General features: G+C 41.7%; 1 protein-coding gene across 9 annotated transcripts in view; it reads left to right on the forward strand.

Moving 5' to 3' along the window:
* MOCOS (molybdenum cofactor sulfurase) overlaps positions 1 to 22,159 on the forward strand; it is a 57,547-nt gene that overhangs the window by 22,717 nt on the left and 12,671 nt on the right. For all 9 annotated transcript variants that reach the window (XM_089895078.1, XM_022586999.3, XM_089895076.1 and 6 more), the window contains 4 exons: positions 939 to 1,400; positions 5,807 to 5,969; positions 15,134 to 15,212; positions 18,010 to 18,134. In XM_089895078.1, coding sequence (XP_089751204.1) covers positions 939 to 1,400; positions 5,807 to 5,969; positions 15,134 to 15,212; positions 18,010 to 18,134 — 829 coding nt within the window. The remainder of the gene's footprint in view (positions 1 to 938; positions 1,401 to 5,806; positions 5,970 to 15,133; positions 15,213 to 18,009; positions 18,135 to 22,159) is intronic.

Here is a 22,159-nt window from a genome sequence, read left to right on the forward strand (position 1 = left end):
TGGTGGTCCAGTGGTTAAGACTCGGTACTTCCACTGCACGAGGCGTGGGTTTGATGCCTGGTCGGGGAACTAAGATCCCTCACACCACATGGTGTGGTTAAAAAATAATAATAATAAAATAAATAGAGAGAGAAGGAGTCTTAGAACACAAACGAATGCAGTTCCAGATGTAATATTGATCCTGTGGAATGCCGTGGCCTCATCTCCTTGGGTGACTGACTGGGGTTCAGCTCTGGGGGAGGTAGGCAGCTGGAGCAGTGACCAACACCAGGCTGCCAGGATTGGAGAGGCTTGGGGACGTCTTACCTTTCTTTCACCACCTCCCGACCAGGCACTCATGCTGCCTTTGGCTTTCATCCTGGTCTTGGGCCGATTATTCATAGGGGCAGCACCTCTGTCTTGCCCTCTTGTCAAAGGGCAGCTGTCAGGGATGCAGACCTCCCTGTGGTTCTGAGAGAGGCTAAAAGGCATGGCCAGCAGGTGCTCCTCTCACTTAAGCCCTAGGTAGACCAAGGAGCTGACCCATCTGTGCTTCTGAAACTTTGGTTTGTCTTTTGATACCTCTGTGGGTGAGCACTGTGTGCGTGTTTCTGGTAAATGCTTTCCATGAATGATTTCTTTTAAACTTAAAAAAACATTTATTTATTTATTTTTATTGAAATATAGTTGATTTACAATGTTGTATCTTTTAGACTTTTTAGTGGCCCCCTGAGATTGGTATAGATCCCAATTCACAGTTGAGCAAAGAGTGACGTCCAGAGAGTCAGTCTCTGTGCTTCTGGAACTATGCCTCTGGCACACAGCTCCTATTAGTGTTGCAGTTCTTTTTTCCTGGGTTAAGTTTATATTATAAAATTAACAAAACTTGTTTTACAAAATGGTTTCCACTTTATCCATGAGGAATGAGTCACTCTGGCTGACTTATTTCTTTATTCTAGGCTGGTCATGTCTGCGGTGACGATGTGGATCTCATAGATGGGCAGCCGACGGGATCTGTGAGGATTTCGTTTGGATACATGTCTACGCTTGAGGATGCCCAGGCCTTTCTCAGGTTCATCATAGCAACCCGACTGCGCCCGTCTCATGGCCAGCCTCTCCCTCTGGTCATGCCTGGGGAGGCTGGAGCCCTGCCAGCAGAGAGCGAAGCTCAGAAAGCCGTGCCTGCCACCAGGGCCAGACGTAGTCCCTCACTTCAGGAAGATGCTTCCCCAGACTCCAGGGTTTGGGACAACTCACCCACCACTGTGGATGCTGTGAGTTTGCGCCCACCTCTGCTGGAGACCACCAGAACCCAGCAGACCCCTTCAGAGAAAGCTGCAGGCATCCCGGATGGGGGCCTTGGGTCACACATCGTCACCAACCTTTTCCTCTACCCAATCAAATCCTGTGCCGCTTTTGAGGTAAGGGTTTTGGTGGCAGCTAAAGAGATTGCTTCTTTTTTGTTTACTTTATAATGTTGTTTGATAAAGCAAAGAAAAAAGTCCAGGAAGTGAAGGAAAGCATGCAGAAAATCAAAATCATAGTAGCCACTCTCATTCTGCCTTTCTTGGTTTGGGCTGACTTATGACCGTGGCTCTGCTTATGGGGACCCCTGAGAGGATCCTGTTTCTGGGTGTGACCACCTAGTTACTGTTGATAGTTAAGGATGTAACTTTCACTGAATGTGTGTGTGCTGGCTCCCTGCTGAAGCATCGTACGTGCTTTGTTTCACTTGATCCTCAAAACAATAATATGAGGTGCTGGGTAATATCATCCCCATTTTATAGATATGGAGCCTGGGGGCTACTGAGGTTAAGTGCTTTGCCCAGGTCATGACCCCCTAATAAATGATAGAGCAAGGATTTGAATCCAGGTCTGCTGACTCCCTGGGTCCTTGCTCTCATGCGTCTGTTCCACTCAGCTCTCCCCGTGGAGGTGAAGTACATAATGTCAGTAAACATGCTGGCCTGGTAGTCACCGGAGCTGGGAGCTAGAGACCAAGTCCCAGGGACACACATAGATCATAGAAAGACAGCCTCATAGAAAGTTCCCAGTCTCCTGAGCCTCTGGGATGACAGGCTCCCTGGCTCCTGGTCGGACATACCATGGTCAAGGCTGTTTGTCGCCTGCATTTCGGGCTGGTCACACAGGAGCCTGTCCTCCAATCTGAGACCATAAATAAGCGAGTTCACCTCCACTCCTGAATGGAGGCAGGTGAGGAGTAACAGGACTCTATTTTCACAGATGAGTCATGTCCCATAGAAGAGCCGCATTGCACAGATAGCGTAGCAGGAATTAGTGTTCCATTTTACAGACAAGGACACTGAAACTCAGTAGATTTCCTTTTTTGCTAAAGGTCTTCTATCCATCTGCTCTTTCAGAAACTATACACTGAAAACCTGCTACCTGCTGGGCCCTGGGCCTGCACTTGCTGTGCTATGATGAGCAAAATGGAAATGGTTCCTTCTCTCAGGGTGTGCAGTATCTCAGAAGGGAAACAGACACTTTATGACACACACACACATATCTATGTATCTATGTATCTATCATCTATCCATCCATCTCCACCATCTATCCATAGGCCATGATTTCGTACTAATACCTCCAATTCCAGCCCAACACCACAACGTTTATTTAGCCGTCCCCCTTTCTGCACTTGTAAATCCTGTGAGAACCCTGGCTCCCACTGTCCTCAATGAATACTTATTTGCCCAACTCCTTCCGTAACCCAAAGCCCAGCTGCACCAGCTGAAAGCTCACCCCTCACATGCCAACACAGACACACTGGCTGAAAACTTGGCCCAGACAAAGAAGAAGGAGAGAGGAAGCCAGTAAATGACAGACATGTTCCAACAGATGGGTGTGAAGAACCGTGAAGGGTCTGAGAAACAGCCTGCCACAGTTTCATGGATGCTGACAGAAGACACGAGATTCCTGGGTCAGAGATAAAGGACTTACTCACAACCCAGCATGCAGCATGAGCTTCATGGTGTGTTGCTTCTCTTTGTCCCCCAGGTCCCAAGACAGGGTCCAGAGGGGCCCCGGTGGATGCCGTGCTCATGTTCAGAAACCTCTAACTCAGGAAACCTGACTCTTTCATAATAGGATGCCAGCCAACCTGTGTAGTCTTCGATCAGGGAGAAGCCATTACCTTTATAATATCGGACTGTGGGCAAACCTGCCCTCTGCTCCAGAGGGTTGTAGAGCTGTTCACTATACAAACATCCTTGAAAAGGTAGTCTGGATCAAAAGGACAGTTAGTACTTCTGCTTGTTGAAACAGGCATGCAGAAATGAGAAATCCATGGAGAAATGCCTCCCAATAATAGACTGTCTTCTGAAAAGTTATTTGTAATTCAAAACATGTTCTCCTATAGAAATAACGATTTAATGGTGGTTTCTGGGCCTAGCTACAATTATATAGACTATAGTATTGCTGAACTTGAGTGCTGTACTAGCAGAAGCAGCCATAGGCTAGGGGGAGAGGTCTGATGCACAAGACAAGTGAAGGGCAGAGGTAAAGGGATTAACATCTGTGGATCATCTGATATATTTCAGTTGCTTTTCATTTTATATTTTGTTTTAGTTTTCACTCAGTCCTATGAGAAATGATAATAACGTCCATTTTACACATGACAAAGCCAAGGCTCAGGAAGGTTAGTTGTCCAAAGCTAATAACTAGCTGACGTGAGATTTAAGCCCAGGTTTGTCAGTCCTCAAAGTACCCTCCCCACTCCCACCCCACTGCACCACGTTTCTGCATCTCGGATACAGGGCTTACCTTGCTTGATTTCAGTTTGCCTTGACACTGTTTCTTCTTGAGTTCTGCGCCCTCCCCCTGGGGCCCGCAGCTCCTCTCCTTCACTTCCCCTGATGCCTCAGTCTTCCCTCAGGTCCCTCCCAGCAGAACCCTCCCCAAAGTGCCCCTAGATTAAAAATTGCTTTCCTTTCTTCATTACCCCCAATTGAAGTTTTCAGATTCCTTTGAGAAGTTGATTTGAGTGCTCAGAGGAAAATGACAGGATGAAATTGATCCACAATTAGTGTGCGAATGTTGGCCTCTTAATCGTAATACTATTTCAAAAGCATTGCTTCACCTACACCCTTCTTTAACAGACAGCTGGCTCCAGAAGAGCCCTCACGGGTGGAACTACTGCACCTGCCGCGCTGTAAGCGACTTGTGTAACTTGTGGACAAAACTCCTGCAAAGACCTGGTCCCATGTTATTGAAATTTCATTAGGTTTCCCCTAATGTTCTTTTTCTGTTCCAGATCCCATCCAGGACACCATATGACATTTAGTCCTTGTGTCTCCCTAGGCTCCTCTGGGCTGTACCAGTCTCTCAGACTTTCCTTGTTTTTATAACCTTGATAGTTTTGAGGAGTATCCGTCAGGTATATTTTAGAATACCCATCAGTAGGGCTTCCCTGGTGGCGCAGTGGTTGACAGTCCGCCTGCCGATGCGGGGGACGCGGGTTCATGCCCCGGTCCGGGGAGATCCCACATGCCGCGGAGCGGCTGGGCCCATGAGCCGTGGCTGCTGGGCCTGCGCATCCGGAGCCTGTGCTCCGCAACAGGAGAGGCCACAGCAGTGAGAGGCCCGCGTAGCGAATAAAAAAAAAAAAAAAAGAACATCCATCAGTTTCGGCTTGTCTGCTGTCTTTCTGAGGATTAGACTGGGGCTATGGTTTGTTTTGGAAGTAGGACCACAGAAGTAAAGGGTTATTCTCATCATCATATTAGGGTACTGTCAGCATGACTTACCACTATTGACATGAACCTGGCGCACCCGGTATTTGCCAGGTTTCTTCACTGTAAAGTTTCCCCTCCACTCTGTTCCTATACTGTTCTCTTTGGAAGCAAGTCACTAAGTGTAGCCCACACTTAAGGGGTAGGGCGTTATAGGGAGTTACGCTCCACCTTCTTGAGGAGGGAACACCTACATCAATTATTTGGGATTCTTCTGTATGAGGGATTTGACTTTTTCTATTTATTTATTTGGACTCATGGGTATTTATTTTATACTTTGGATTATAATTCAGTACTACATTATTATTATTATTACTTTTCAGTATTTTCCAGTTTTGGCCATGCTTTCAGTTGACTCCTGCGTCCCTTTGACATACCTCCATCAGTTTGTTTTTTGAGCACTTCCTTACTTTTCTAGCACTACAGGGTGCTCCTGGCTCATCTTGTATATTCCCTGACCCAGCCCTAGAATAAACCATTTCTCCAAAGAGTCCTGGTTCTTTTTATTGGAGAATGGTATTAAATGCAAGATCTGGGCACTGGGCATAATTTGTATTTTAATTTTGTAGAAATATGAAGAATTGAGGAAAACTTACACACTAAAAGTGGATCAACTCAGGGACCATTCCAGTGTAGCCACAATTTGTGCAATAAGTCTGTAGTACCAGGATATATGCCTGTTCAGGCATCCACCGCTGTGGAAGGACACACAGAAAGCAGGTGCAGTGGAGGCCTGTGGGGAGGGGAGTGGGACACAGGCTGGGGCGGAGACCTACTTTTCAGGTACACTCTCGTGCTCCCAGAATGTTGTACTGTGCACACGCATTACCTACTTAAAAAGCAGGTTGAAGTGGAGAAGGGTGCAAACTGGATCTGGAGGGTGAATGGAAGGTATCTCAATCCCAAAGTCTCCTTTGCATTGTCTTCTTTGTTTTACTTCCTTCTCTTCATCCCTTTTTTCCTTCAGGAGTCTGTGCTGAATTTCTGAAGTCCTCTGCTTTAGTACAGCCGCTGTGCAATAAATGCGAAGATGATTTTTGAGGAGCCCTGGCTTAAAATACATTGACCTTTTTGTTTAGGTGACCAGGTGGCCTCTAGGAAATCAAGGGCTGCTGTACGACCGGAGCTGGATGGTTGTGAATCACAACGGCGTTTGCCTGAGTCAGAAGCAGGAACCCCGGCTCTGCCTGATCCAGCCCTTCATTGACCTGCAGCGAAGGATCATGGTCATCAAAGCCCAAGGTCTGAAAACTGGGTTCAGTTTTACAAAGCAGCTGTCAAGAGTAGCTTTTTTTCTCATAGGAAAGTAAAGTCATGGCTTTTCCTTCACCAAATATTAAAATAATCCAAAAGGAAGTGAAATGATGTCTAGAAGAGACAACGGAAAGTTTGTTCCTTTTGCATTTTTGGAATTTCTTTGGGGGCAGATTTTTGGGAAGAGGTGAAGATCTGACGGTCCAATCAGAAAGTAAAGAGATATAGATATTGAAATTATATGTTGTCCTTTTACTTACATTCCTTTTAATTCCTTCACTCATCATATGTTCTGCAAGCTTTGATTCTTCCTTGTGGATTTTTTTTTTTTTTTTTGGCGGCACGGCTTGCGGGGTCTTAGTTCCCAGACCAGGATCGAACCTGGGTCCTCAGCGGTGAAAGCGTGGAGTCCTAACCACTGGACTGCCAGGGAATTCCCCCTTGTGGATTTTTATTATGAACTAACACATATAAATTCATAGGCCACCTCTGTCCAGTGGACCCTTATATGATGATGGAAATGTTCAACATCTACATTGTCCAGTTTGGTAGCCACCAGTCAGATGTGGCTACTGAGTGCATGAAATGTGACTAGCAGGACACTGGAACTACATTTTAATTTTATGTGATTCTAATTAATTTAAATTACCAAATGTGGCTAGTGGCTACAGTGTTGGACAGCACAAGTATAGAGAATACTATAATACGTACTTACAGCATCCAGTTTTAACAAACCTTCACATTTGGCCACATTTGCTTCAATTTCTCCTCCTCCTCTCCCTACTGCTTCCCACTTCTCTTACCTCCTACTACCCTCCTCCTTCCTCCCTTCTCTGCTACCTCTTCCTCCTCCTCCTTCTTTTAATACTTAAAAACATTACAGATATAGCTGAAATTCCCTATGTACTTCTCCTCGGTCTCATTCCTTCTCCTTCCACACCCCACCTACCATTTATAGAATATTCCAATTTCCCTCCTAACTTATAGCTGTACTTCTGTGATATATCCCATTTCCATATATTCAATGATTATGTTTCTTGGCCGTAGGTGTTCTATCCTGTTCCAGTGGTTTATTTTTTCTTGAACCAATGAGCCAATGTTGATAACTATAGAATGAATTTTGATATCTGGTAGGGCATGTCCTTCTACCTCATGCTTCCAGATTGTCTTGGCTATTCTTGGCCTTTTGTTCCCTCTATGAATTTTAACACATGCACGGATTTGTGTAGTCACTCCCATCATCAAGGTACAAAACAGTTCCATCACCCCGGAAAACTCCCTCACGCTATCCCATTATAGTCTCTCTTCTCCCCACTCTTAACACCTGGCAATCAGAGATCTGTTCTCTATCACTATAGTTTTATTTTTTTGAGAATGTTATATAAATAGAATATACAATACGTGACCTTCTGACATTGGCTTCTTTCACTCGGCATGATGCCTTTAAGTCCCATCTAAGTTACTGCATGAATCGGTAGTTTATTCTTTTTTTTATTGTTGCGTAGTATTCCATTGTATGGATATACTAGGGTGTGTTCATCCATTCTGTTAAAGGACATTTGGATTGTTTCCAGTTTTGAGCAGTTATGACTAGAGATGCTCTAAACATTCATGTGCAGGTTTTTGGTTGATCACAAGTTTTCATTTCTCTAGAATAAATACTAGGCGTTGATTGCTGAGTCATATGGTAAGGGTATGTTTACCTTTGAAAGCAACTGCCAAACCATTTTCTAGAATGACCGAATCGTTTTTCATTCCCACCAGCAATGTATGAGACTTCCAGTTCTTCCACATTCTGTCAGCTTTTGGTATTGTCGGTATTGTTTTGTTTTATTTATTTCAATAGCTGTGTAATGGCATGTCATCATGATTTTTTTTTTTTTTTTTTTTGGCCATACCATGTGTCTTGCGGGATCTCAGTTCCTTGACCAGGGATTGAACCCAGGCCACAACAGTCAAAGCCTGGAATCCTAACTACTAGACCACCAGGGAACTCCTATCTCGTCACGATTTTAATTTTCATTTCCCTACTGGCTAATGATGTTAAGCATCTTTTTATGTCCTTACTTGTTCTCTTTATATTCATTTTGACCCATGGATTACAGAAGTGTGTTAATTTCTATATATTTGGAGATGTTTCTGTTTTCATTCTGCTATTGATTTTCAGTTTAATTCCATTAGACTCTCCAAAAGAGAGAACATACTTTATAGATTTTAAATTAAAATTTGTTAAGGTTTGGTTTATGACCAAGGATATGATTTATTGCCGTGAGTGTTCCATATACACTTGAAAAGAATGTGTATCCTGTTGTTGGGCGGAGTGTTCTATAGATGTCAGTTCTATACCAGTTGGTTGATGGTATTGCTGTTTTTCTCTGTACTTGCTGAATTTTTATGTACTCGCTACCAGTTCTGTTGATTACTGAAAGAAGAGTGTCGAAGTCCCCAACTGTAATTGTGGGTTTGTCTATTTTTCCCTTAGTTCTCTTAGTTTTTGCTTCACTTAGTATTATTATGTCTCCTTGGTGAATTGTTCCCTAAGTAATGCTCCTCTTTATGCATGGTCATTTTCTTTGTTTCAAAATGTGAAGTGTGAAATTCTTTGTCTGATATGAATATAGCCATTCAGCTCTCTTGTGGTTAGTGTTTGTATGGTGTATCATTTTCCACCTTTATATTTATTTCTTCTAGCTTTATCGATATTTATGTAACATCCCATAAAATGTATTCATTTAAAGTGTACCATTCAATGATATGTTTGGTATATTCACAAGGTTGTACAACCATCACCACAATCAATTTTAGAACATTTGCATCACCCTCAAAGAGAAACCCCATACACACTAGCAGTCACTCCCCATTCCCAACCTTATCCCCGGCTTCTGGCAACCACTAATCTACTATCTGTTTCTATGGTGTTGCCTATTCTGGATGTTTCATATAAATGGAAACAATATATGACTGGCTTCTTTCACTTAGTATAATGTTTTTAAGGGTCATCCACATTGTTGAATAATATTCCATTGTATAGATATACCATATTTTTTTATCCATTCATCAGTTGATAGATATTTGGATTGTTTCCATTTGTGGTTATTATGAATAATGCTGCTGCGAACATTTATGTATAAATTTTTGTGTGGACATGTTTTCAATTCTGTTGGATATATACCTAGGAATGGAATTGCTGGGTCATTTGGTAACTCTGTGTTTAGCATTTCCAAAGTGACTCCATCACCATTTTACATTCCCACCAGCAACATATGAAGCTTCCAATTTCTCCACATCTTCCCCAACACTTGTTATTTTCTGTTGTTGTTGTTTTTTTTAATAGTCATCCTAATGGGTGTGTAGCAGTACCTCACATGGTTTTGATTTGCATTTCCCTAATGACTAATGATATTGACCATCTTTTTATGTGTTTATTGTCCATGTGTATATCTTCTTCAGAAAAATATCTATTTAAATTCTTTGCTTACTTATTTGTTAATTATTGAGTTGTAAGAATTCTTTATATATTTGAATATAAGTGACTTTTTAGATCAGATTTGCAAATATTTTCTCCCATTGTGTAGACTTCCTTTTCATTTTCTTTATGGCTCCATTTTACATTTAATCTGCCTATATCATATTTGAAGTGAGTTTCTTGTATCCAGCATACAGTTGGCTCATGCTTTTTATCCATCCTGACACTCTCTATTATTTTCATTGGGATTTTGATTGCAAAACTACATATTTTGTAATCATATTTTGATTGTAATATCATAAATTAATTTCAGGAGAATTTATATTATATAATATTGAGTCCTCTCTATATAAATAGTATCTCTCTCCATGAAGATTTCTTTACTCCAAAATTTTAATAATAATTTATTAAAATAATTTTAATAATATTTTCCAGAAATTTTTTGCACATTTTTTGTTATATAATTGTTTATTTGAGTATTTTGAGCACTATCTTTTTTTTCTATTAAATGTTTTAATTGGTTATTTTTGTAGTATAGAAACACTGTTGTAGTATAGAAACACTGTTGACTTTCGTATATCAGTATTTTACCCAGTACTTTTTCTGAATTCCTGTTAGTTTTATTAGTTGGTCTGAAGATTTTCTCACATGTTCTATATAAATTAGGCATATCATCTTCTAATAATGACAGTTTCATATCTTCCTTTTCAACTTTTATTCACTCCCTCTTTTTTCTTCTTTTCTCATTGCATGGAGCAGTGATGGAAAATATCCTTTTTTTATTACTGACTTGAATAAAATACTTCTAAAGTTTCAAAAATAAGAGTTGTATTTACTGTACATTTTTAATAGATTTGTTTTACCAGGCTAAAGTAGTTTTTTAAAATTTAGGAAAAAGTTTTATCATGACTAATAGTTCTTACTAAATGCTCTTTCTGCATCTGTTGGTTATATTTTTTCCCTATAGTCTATTAGTGTGATGTCTTAACATTAGTAGATTGTCTAGTACTGAACTATCCTTGCATCCTTGGAGAAAAGAAAAACACTATTTGGCAATGATTTTTTGATACACTGATGGATTTAGTTTGCTAATATTTTATTGGTATTTTTGTACCTATTCTTATTAGTGAGATTGAGAAGTTATCTTCTTTAAAAAATTTTTTTTGTATTGAAGTATAGTTGATTTACAATGTTGTTAGTTTCTGGTATAAGCAAAATGATTCAGTTATAAATATATATATGTATATATAGTATATATGTATAGTATATATATATATATATATATATATATATACTTTTTCAGATTCTTTTCCGTTATAGTTTATTACAAGATACTGAATATAGTTCCCTATGCTATGCAGTAGGACCTTGTTGTTTATGTATTTTATATATAATTGTTTGTATCTGCTAATCTCAAACTCCTAATTTATCCCCCCCTTTAACCATAAGTTTGTTTTCTATGTCTGTGAGTCTGTTTCTGTTTTGTAAATAAGTTCATTTGTATCATTATTTAGATTCTACACATAAGTGATATTGTATGATATTTGCCTTTCTCTGTCTGACTTACTTCACTTAGTATGATAATCTCTAGGTCCATCCATGTTGCTGCAAATAGCATTATATCATTCTTTTTTAGGGCTGAGTAATATTCCATTGAATATATATACCACATCTTCTTTATCCACTCATCTGTTGATGAACATTTAGGTTGTTTCCATGTCTTGGCTATTGTAAATAGTGCTGCAGTGAACGTTGGGGTGCATGTATCTTTTTGAATTATTGTTTTTTCTGGATATATTCCCAGGAGTGAGATTGCTGGATCATATGGTAATTCTATTTTTAGTTTTTTAAGGAACCTCCATAGTGGCTGCACCAGTTTACAATCCGATCAACAGTGGAGGAGGTTTCCCTTTCCACCACACCGTCTCCAGCATTTGTTATTTATAGATTTTTTAGTGGTGGCCATTCTGACTGGTGTGCGGTGGTACCTCTTTGTAGTTTTGATTTGCAATTCTCTAATAATTAATTGCTGCTGAGCATCTTTTCATGCACCTATTGCTGATCTGTGTGTCTTCTCTAGAGAAATGTCTATTTAGGTCTTCTGCCCATTTCTTGACTGAGTTGTTTGCTTTTTTATTGTTGAGCTATATGAGCTGTTTGTATATTTTGGAAATTAAGCCCTGTTGGTCACATCATTTGCAAATATTTTCTTCCAGTCTGTAGGTAGTTGTTTCATTTTGTTTATGGTTTCCTTTGCTGTGCAAAAGCTTGTAGGTTTGATTAGGTCCCATTTGTTTATTTTTGCTTTTATTTCTAGTGCCTTGGGAGACTGACTTATGAAAACATTGGTATGATTTATGTCAGAGAATGTTTTGCCTATGTTCTCTTCTAGGAGTTTTATGGTGTCATGTCTTATGCTTAAGTCTTTAAGCCATTTTGAGTTTATTTTTGTGTATGGTGTGAGGGTGTGTTCTAACATCATTGATTTACATGTGGCTGTCCAGCTTTCCCAACACCACTTGCTGAAGAGACTGTTGTTCTCCACTGTATATTCTTGCCTCCTTTGTTGAAGTTTAATTGACCGTAGGTGGGTGGGTTTATTTCTGGGCTCTTTATTCTGTTCCATTGATCCATATGTCTGTTTTTGTGTCAATGCCATGCTGTTTTGATTACTGTAGATTTGTAGTATTGTCTGAGGTCTGGGAGGGTTATGTCTCCAGCTTTGTTCTTTTATTTAAAAATTAATTAATTAATTAATTAATTAATTTTTGGCTGTGTTGGGTTTTTGTTGCTGTGCGCGGGCTTTTCTCTAGTTGTAGCGAGCAGGGGCTACTCTTTGTTGCAGTGTGTGGGCCTCTCATTGCAGTGGCTTCTCTTGTTGTGGAGCACGGGCTCTAGGTGTGCAGGCTTCAGTAGTTGTGGCACGTGGGCTCAGTAATTGTGGCTCGCAGGCTCCAGAGTGCAGGCTCAGCAGCTGTGGCACATGGGCTCAGTTGCTCTGTGGCATGTGGCATCTTCCTGAACCAAGGAGCAAACCCATGTCCCCTGCATTGGCAACGGGATTCCTAACCACTGCATCACAAGGGAAGTCCCTCCAGCTTTGTTCTTTTTCCTCAGGATTTCTTTGGCAATTCTGGGTCTTTTGCGGTTCCATATAAATTTTAGGATTATTTGTTCTAGTTTTGTGAAAAATGTCATGGGTAATTTTATAGGGATCGTATTACATATTTAGATTACTTTGGGTAGTATGGCCATTTTAACAATATTAATTCTTCCAATTCAAGAGCATGGGATATCTTTCCATTTCTTTGAATTGAGGTGTTACCCTCTTTTATTATACTTTTCTTGTTTAAGTTTGGATACCCAGGATATTAACATACAAAAAGAGTTGAATGGGTTACTCTTCTTTCTATTCTCTGAAGCATAAAAATGTATGTCATGACTAAATAGGATTTATCCCAGAATATAAGGAATAAGAGAGAGAGAAAACAAATACCCAAATATCTTCCACTCCATATCAGCGGCACTTTGTGAGGTGGTGTGGTATATCAGATGTTCTGCTCACTCGTAGGGACTTCCAGCACTGTGGGTGGAGGAAGGGCATCCTTTGCAGGACACGTATGGTAGGACAAACTTTTGGCCCTAAATAATAAACATTAAAACAAGTCATTATAATTGTTTTATGTAAATGACTTGTCATTCCAAAAGATTTCAGGTATCTTGAGTCCAGAGGTTGGAATCTTTTATTTCTCTGTATCTCTGAGCTGTACAAGCACAGGGCTTAGTATATCCGGAATGAACTCAATCCCCATGAACTTTGTTGGGGGCGGCCCTTGAGCTCAATCCATATGGGGATCCCAGATTAGGTTGCCTGTTTAACAAGAGGCCTGCGATGACCTTTACACTTGATCTTAGCCAAAAGGCCGAGAAGCGATTGCGATGACCTTTATAAGCCAGCTGAGGGCCATATTTATGATTATATATGTTTTGTGCAGAGTCTTGGGTAAGGGTAGAAAGAGGCTGAGCACAGGCCTCCTGATGGCAGCCCAGGGGTGCATTTCCGCTGTGCATTTGTACACGTGCTGTCCCCCTGCTGTGGTTACTTCCTCATAACCAATGTTCCAGGACTCACTTTACTGTTCTCCCCTGTGGGTGCACACCTGGTGCAATTCCATCTTTTCATGAACAGCCTTTTTTTTGCGGTACGTGGGCCTCTCACTGCTGTGGCCTCTCCCGCCGCGGAGCACAGGCTCCAGACGCACAGACCCAGAGGCCACGGCTCACGGGCCCAGCCGCTCTGCGGCATGTGGGATCTTCCCAGACCAGGGCACGAACCCGCGTCCCCTGCATCGGCAGGCGGACTCTCAACCACTGCGCCACCAGGGAAGCCCCATGAACAGCCTTTTGACACAGCAGCATCTCTAATCACTCAGCACAGCACTCTCCAAACTTCTGGAGCTTTCTGGATGAGGCCTCTTCTGGCCTTCCCCACACAGGGACAGGAGTGTGGAACTGGTCGTGCTTGTGTAAGACATGGACAAGCAGGGGACAGAGCTGATGAAATACCTCTTACGCATATTGTTACTTCTCTGTCTTTGTTGTGGTGAAAGGCTTGTCGTGATTGGCATGGGTCTGGGTAGCAGTCATGATCTGACGCTCGTGAGTAGGAATGGATGTACCCGTTGCTGTGCTGTGTGTGATGAAGCAGGACCAGCATAAGCAGGGATACAGGTGTGCTTGCTGGGGGCAGGTTGGGTCACGCCGGTGAACAGTGTGACTGGCGGCAATGCTGAGAGGGTGCAGGGCACGGGTGGGCCACACAGGAGGAGTCCACAGAGTAGGAGCCGCCACAAATTCCGCTCAGGTGTCTTGGCTTCATGCAGTTCCCTATATTTTTAATGACTCACGAAGGATGAGAAGGAGTGCAGAGTGGCAGAGGCCCTCAGCCGTTCCAGCCTTTAGCAAAGATCTTTCACTCATCAGTGGCCATAGATCAGTTTCCTCTAGTTTCTTCCACATATTTTATTCTAAATCTATTGAAAGAATGAATACCACTTTAGCTGAGTACTGGGTATATGAGTGTCTATTATTCTTCAGACCACTATGTATATATGTTAAACACTCCTTTGTATGTACGATATATGTAACAATTTTTTACAAAAGAATGGCTTCCCAACCCCACTGACATAATAACAGTTTTTGGGGTTTTTTTTTCTTGGTGTTAATGATGATTGATGCAGAAATCCAATTTGATGGTGATTCCTAGGGGCTACTGAGAATTGACACTATGTTGACATCCTTACAGAGTGAGCCTTCATGTCTGCCTGCCTGTTTCTGAAGGATCTAAGGTAGCCTAGTGAGCAATGATGTCAGGATGTGGAGTCATGCGGAGGTAGAGAAAGCATTCAGAGGAATTTGTAGTGTTCCAGGGGCTGTGGATGTGACTGCCCCAGTGCAGAGTCTTCCATGACAAAGCTGCTCAATGCACACGCTGTTGGTGGTACCGATAATGATGAAGAGAATCTCTGTGTTATAAAGCGATTTCCAAGACTCAGCCACTTACTTGATTCAACCAATTTCCAGGGTCATTAAAATTCTTGTATATTTCAGGATAATGGACTTTTTTTTGGACATACTTGTTTTTTTTTCCATGATGATAAATTTGTCTCTAACCTTTATTCAATAGGGATGGAGCCTATAGCGGTGCCACTTGAGGAGAACAGCAAACCGGCTCAGATTTGCCAAAGCAAGGTCTGTGCAGACAGGTGAGGCTGCAGCAGGTGACAGTCGCAGGTCTAGCTGCAGGACGGCTCAGAGGGCGGAAGAGAGCAATGCCCTGTGCCATCGGTCCTCAGCTGCATCCTCTGTCCAGTCTGCTGCCGCTTCCCCCTTGCACACTCCACTCCAACCACACTGGGTCCTAGCTCTTCTTCACACCTACTAAGCATGCTTCCTCCTTAGGACTTTGCACTTGCTGCTCCCTCTGCCTGGAATGCTCTTTCCCTGTTTATACCCCCGCAGGGTTCACTTCCTCACCTCATCGGGTCTCTGCTGAAAAGCCTCCTTCTCAGAGGGCCCACCTGACCTCCCCTAGGAGCCAGCCCCTCCCTCTCCACTTGCTCTGCTGAATTCTTCTCCTTCTCATTAATCTTTTCCCCAACATATACCTTCAGTCCCTCCTGCTAGAATGCCGACCCCGAGAGAGCAGGACTGTCTGTGTTGCTTCCTGTAGACCCTGGAACAGTGTGGTGTGGAGGGAGGTGAGGTGAGGCAGGGGACAGTTTGGAGGAGGCATGGTGGAGCTCAGAGGGGTGGCCGCAGGGGAGTGGTGAGTCAAGGGACCCGATTCACAGCTTGAAAAAATTGGCTGGTGGGTGTAGAAAAGTTGGAAGGCGGTAAAGTTGCAAGTGGGAAGGCCAGCTGAGCGTCTGTGTTAGTAACACAGGTGAGATGAGATGGAGGCTTGGATCAGGGTCAGAGGGAAAATCAGGTGGGCATCAGATATAATATATTCTGGAGGTAGAATAACCTGAACTCGCCGATGAATTGGATGTGGAAGCTGAGGGGGGTGTCAAGATGTCCCTCAGGTTGTAGAACTTTCAGGTGATAGTTCAACAATTATATTCCATATAGTTGTGGATTATTACCTAATCTGAGTTATTGATGGTAGATCATCTGCTGAATTCTAGGAAACATAGAAAATGAGGTTGAGTGTTACAGGATTTCATTTTATTTCTTTCTTTTTTTTTTTTTTTTTTTTTTTTTTGCGGTACGCGGGCCTCTCACTGTTGTGGCCTCTCCCGTTGCGGAGCACAGGCTCCGGAAGCGCAGGCTCAGCGGCCATGGCTCACGGGCCCAGCCGCTCCACGGCATGTGGGATCTTCCCGGACCGGGGCACAAACCCACATCCCCTGCATCAGGAGGCGGACTCTCAATCACTGTGCCACCAGGGAAGCCCCATTTTATTTCTTGATCGTAAATATTTACAAATCAATTTATTGAATACATCAAATTTCGGCATCCCTTTTAACCTAAATCTAATTTCAATCTGAAAACATGTGGAATACAAATTTTCTGATTGTGGGCCCCTATCTGATGGGTTCCCAGCGCATCTAATACCCCAACTAGTTTACCCCCCAAATACTAAAATGGTTAACTCTTAACAGTTCAGTAGGGATTTATATATAGTAGAAGTCTTTTAAAACGCTAACTGCCTATTAGTTAACACAATAAAGTAGTTGGTGGGTATGTTTGTGCTCAGTAGTTGGTGATATGCATAGTACTGAGTCAGAGTACATTTCCTTCTGCACTGCAAACAAGTAAGTCATGAAATGATATGTCAAATACTCAAGCTACATCCAAATTGGACTCAAGTTGTTAGTGCCCCAGGTCACGCTGGGATGATGAAGGGCTACATGCTCAGGAAAGGTGGGAAGGTGATAGCGTGAAGATCGTGCTCTATACAATTGAGCATCATGGGCCCTGGCCCATCCTGGAGCCCAAGGGGTGAGCACACTCTGCATCCTCTTTCTTGCTAGTTCTTGTGCAGATTTAAGCACTCATCATAGCACATTTTCAATTAAGGCAATGAATTTGGGGTAAACATTTCTGCATGTCACTGTAGCAAATCTCATAGAGAGAAATATAGCCATCTAGGGGTACCTGCAATTATTTATCAGGCTCTTCCCTGGTTGTAGATTTCATTTAGCTGCATCTGAGAGGAATGGCGTTTTCTGGTTAATAAAGCTTTTCGATAGCTAGAGGTCAGGCTTCTTATACTCAGAACCACAAGTACTCAATATAATGAAAAATGGACTTAGGTGCATCTCTCAAAGCACCAGAGAGAATGTCTACAAAGTAAGGTTTCATTCTTCCCTTTCCTTTCTAGATCCTAAAGGTTCCCAGTAAAAATTAAGGATAAGTTTTCAATAATATCTATCTTGTAATCCCAATGTAACTTATTAGCAATTTTGCACGATTAGTTCTGGTGATGTGTAGATTATAATTTTTTAAAAATTTAAAATTCTATTTAAAAATTCTAGAAGTTTGAAGAGTTTTAAAAAACCAGATCAAAAAATGTACTTATATCGGTGACTTATGGCCATAGTGTTCTTTTCAGAAACCAAACACGTCAGTCCCTACAGCGTGGCCGTGAGAGAAGATATTCCAGTCAGGCCTATAGTAAAAAAACCAGGAGACGGGTCTGGGTTCCAGAGCTTCTTAAAGCAAAATAATGCTCTGGAAGCTCTTAAATTCCAAGCTTTGTGGTTCTCAGTGGCTGTAAGTAATATAAACAAAGTCTTTCAAGAGAAATTTCTAAAGCTTTTTATTTGATCTGAAAGCTTTGCATAAGCTCCAGATCCCAGGCCTTCCTGTGCCTTGGAAATCTCATTGCAACTTCCTAAGCACACTTGTCACTGTAGATTTCTGTCTTGTTGGGGGCTTCATGTTTTTATATTATATTATATTAATTATATAATATTATATTACATAACTTTCTGCTATTTCAATTATTTAAAGGAACACTATATAACATCTTTCCTTTTTTTTTTTTTCTGCCAGGGTAAATACTTATGACTGTGGAGAAAAAATTTCAAGCTGGTTGTCAAAGTTTTTTGGCCGTCCATATCATTTGATCAGACAAAGTTCAGACTTTCAAAGAAATGCAAGGAAGAAACGAGGCAAAGGTATCACATTTCGGATTGCTTCTTAGGGGACAGGCACTTGGGTTTAACTCTTGCAGACACGAAAATCAGCGCACAAAATGGATTGACAGGGCAACGTGCTCATGAACAGAAAGTAGGGGTGGTCAGCCTCTGGCAGAAAGGTGCTGTGGTGGCCCCCAGGTCAGCAGGACCCATGTGTGGTCTCCAGGATGAGCCCGAGGAGGCCGAGGGGGGCTTGCAGCCTCTGCTCAAGCTCTCTGCCTCAGTCCTGCATGTTTAGAAGCACAATTAAGTTTTGTTAAAGAGAAACATTGGTAGCTTGCTCTATACTAAGAAAATCTGGACTTCTAGTCTTGGTCCTGACACCAAGTAGTTGTTGAGACCTTGGCAAATCCTTGAACCCATTGGTGTTGAACTTCTGTAGAACTCTACAACAGAACATTGTGACGGCATGTCATCTACTTAGATTTAAGGGTTTTGACAGTTTTTCCTGACATAAGCTGTTGTGAGCATAAAATGAGACAGCAGAGAAGGAAGTACTTTGAGCTAACAGTACCATATAGGAAGAGAGAGTTTTCAGGTGTCTGCTCAAATGTCACCTTCTCGGGGGAGCCTTGCCTGGCTGCCCTCCTTAGAACCAGGGCCCCTACCTGAACCTCCAGCTCATTCCCTGTTTTATTTTTCTCTGTGGCACTTTTCACATCCTATAGGCCATGCATTTGACTCAGTTATCCTGTTTATGTTCTGTCTTCCCTCTGTCAGATCATAAGCTCTGTGAGGGAGGGATTTTTCTCTGCTTTGTTCAGGACTTAGAACAGACCTGGCACATAGTAGTTGCTCAGTAAATACCAGATGAATAAATGAATGGACTGGAGAGTTGCCACATTACTGGTTTGTGCAGGAATGACCTGGCTTAGTCGCTAGCTCCCTGGGAGACTGGCTTGTAAATCTACACCTGGAGTGAGTCATGGAGGGCTTCAGGGAAGAGGTGAGTTTGGAGCTGCATCTTAACAGGAGAGTAGAACTGTTCCAGGCAGAGAAAGGCAAGAAGATTACTGAGGAGCAGCATGGCAGAGCTTGGCATTTCATGGGTTCAGAGAAGGGTTTAGGAGGGTCAGACATGGGTAGGGGAGTGATGGGGCAGAGCTAGAGAGAAGAGATGAATGTGCAGCTGAGGAGTAAGTAAGCACTGTCTTCAGGTTGAAGAACTGAAGAATTCTACCCTGGGGAGTTTCATGATGCAGCTTGCATTAGAAAGACACCCCTGGTGAGGTGTGGAGGCTGCAAGGGAGAGGGAAATGAAGGAAGCAAAGAGGCCAGGCAGGAGGCGGCAGTGACTGTCCTAGTGGGAGATGGGACCTGGGTAGGCAAAGGTGGGAGCAGAATGAATCTGTTGGCTGCTCGATACAGGATCAGGAGTGTCAGCTTGTGAATATTATACTTCAAGGATGCCATTTACGGTGGAGAGGTCTCTGATGGTCTAGGTCTAGGCCTTTGAACATTTTTGTGTTGGTACACCTTAGAAGAAATTTTTTAAAGCTACACTACCTCTTTACGTTGTCATCTAAATTAAAAAAAAAAAAAGTTGCAAAGGATGTGATTTCCAGCATGTTGCAAATATACAGGCTTACTTTGGAGATACTGAGAGTTCGGTTCCAGACCACTACAATAAAGCAAGTCACAAAAATTTTTTGGTTTCCCAGTGCGTATAAAAGTTATGTTTACACTCTGTTGTAATCTATTAAGTATGTAATGGCATTATGTCTAAAAATCAGTGTGCATAACTTAATTAGAAATACTTTTTTGCTAAAAAACTCTAACCATTATCTGAGCCTTCAGCAAGTCATAGTAACATCAAAGATCGCTGATCACAGATCACTATAACAAATATAAGAATGAAAAAGTTTGAAATATTGTGAGAACTACCAAAATGCAACACAGAGATATGAAGTGAGCAAATGCAGTTGGAACAATGGTGCAATAGACTTGCTCGATACAGGGTTGCCACAAACATTCAATTTGTAAAAAACTTAATACCTGTGAAGTACTTGCGAGGCATGATAAAGTGAAATGCAATAAAACAATGTACACCTGTAGTCATTTAAAATTAAAACTTGTACATTGCCCTTTTAAATATAAACCAGCGGAGTCTCAATACCATAGTGATTTGAGTCTTATGAGTATTAACTTAAAAATATGTGTATAAACAAACTGTTTTTTAATGTACAGAAATTTTCTTTCTTTCATTTTCTTTCTTCAACTTGTATTTCCATTCCACTTCCTTGAAGGAATTTTATCTTAGTGTTATATATTTTATGCTTGAAACTCTTTCCTTGATCACCCTGTCATATTTATCTGAAACTAAAATTATATATAAATTGAAATGTATAAAATTTCTTAAAGTTTCCTGTGATTGTAGAGTCTCAGTGTTAGGAAATTTTTCCTAGGTTGAGTTCTTATCATAGTTTTTAATAGTACACAGTTGATCAAAGCAACAAAAGTATATTATACATTTCGAAAAATAGTTATTAAACATAAAGAGAAAAAAGTAGTGGAAAATGAATCTCTTAATGAGATGGCTGGCCACCTGTGATTAACTCCCATGTCCATGAATGACGGTCACCTATCATCAGAATAGCTAGTGTTCAGCGCTGCTTCTCTTCTGAAGAATCTTATTTAAGTCAGTAAACAGCTGGGGATGAAGGTGTTTGGTTAACGCGCTGTCACTCAAACCTTTCTTCTGAGGCACAGGGATCTAACATCAAGATGACTTTAATCATCTATCACTTGACAACTTAATTAGTTCTGGCAGTTTTGTGGTCAGCAAAGAATTGGAACCCATCTGACCTACAGGAGGATCAGTCACCCAAGCTTGAGAGAATTTTATTTTCTCAGCACAGACCCCAGGGCTTTGAACTGGTCTTTTGTTTTCCACCCTGGAGATTTTTAGCCCCCAGGGGCAATGTGCCACAGGAGAGGTGCGGCCTTTGCCCTGTGAAGGGTGAGAAGGGCCTTTTGTGGAGGGGCCTGGGATTGCACCTCACTGCTCTGACAAAGCCATTTTAGCAAAGAAGACATGGAAATAGAGAATCTGTAAGCGATTCTCTTGGAAGTGTCCATTCTCGGGTACTCTGGGGTCCACAGGCCTAGTTCAGAGACAGCTCACTAGGTTTTGGCCCAGCCAGCCTTTATTATCAACATCTTGTATAAAGACAGCTATGGCATGCCCAAAAAGTGGGAGCTAGAAGCTGGGTGATGGGCTGCAGTAGTTCTGGAGGCCCTTGATATTTTCTTCCACTCTTTTTTTGTTTTTTTCTTTTCAGTAGTTTTAAAACTTGTATTATTTATTCCTAAAGTCAATATTACACACTTGCCCAAGGGCAGAACCCAGCTTCTCCCTGACTAGATTCACTGACCAGATTCAGAGGATCTCACTGGGCCTGTGACCCTCATCAAGGCCCTTCTTCTTGCTTGGGGAAGGGTCCCCCCCACCCCCGCCACTTCCCCACCTCCGCCCTGCAGCCCCATCTCTCCTCCTCTAAGCGTTGCCTCCAAGTTTCCTTTGCTGGAAGAATTTGACTTCAGCATTTTATTATTTTTTTCCAGATTATCAACAGAATATTCTAGAAGCTTATGTTCTTTCTGTTTTTGAGAAGTTTGAGCCATGCTTAGAACTTTTTTTATTTCCAGGGCACCATTTTCTTCCCTTTAGAAACAGTCCCTAATATTTAAAAATGCAAGTCTTCCATCCGACTACTAATCAGGCCAGGAACTCTCCTCAATGCTCTGTGATAACCTACATGGGAAAAGAATCTGAAAAAGAATGGATACATGTATATGTATAGCTGAATCACTTTGCTTACACCTGAAACTAACACAACATCGTAAATCAACTACACTCTACTATAAGATAAAAATTAAATCTAAAAAATGCAAGTCAATGGAAGCATGATTCATTTGCATTCCAAGAAAGCAACTCTTCTTTTCTAATTTATTTTATCTTAATTTTTAAATTTAGGTATAATTGACATACAACATTATATTAG

This window comes from Delphinapterus leucas, chromosome 14 (genome assembly GCF_059928025.1).
Source record: "Delphinapterus leucas isolate spDelLeu-1000000601 "Yukka" chromosome 14, BTC_Dleu_Yukka2, whole genome shotgun sequence".
In the NCBI taxonomy this organism is placed as follows: Eukaryota; Metazoa; Chordata; class Mammalia; order Artiodactyla; family Monodontidae; genus Delphinapterus; species Delphinapterus leucas.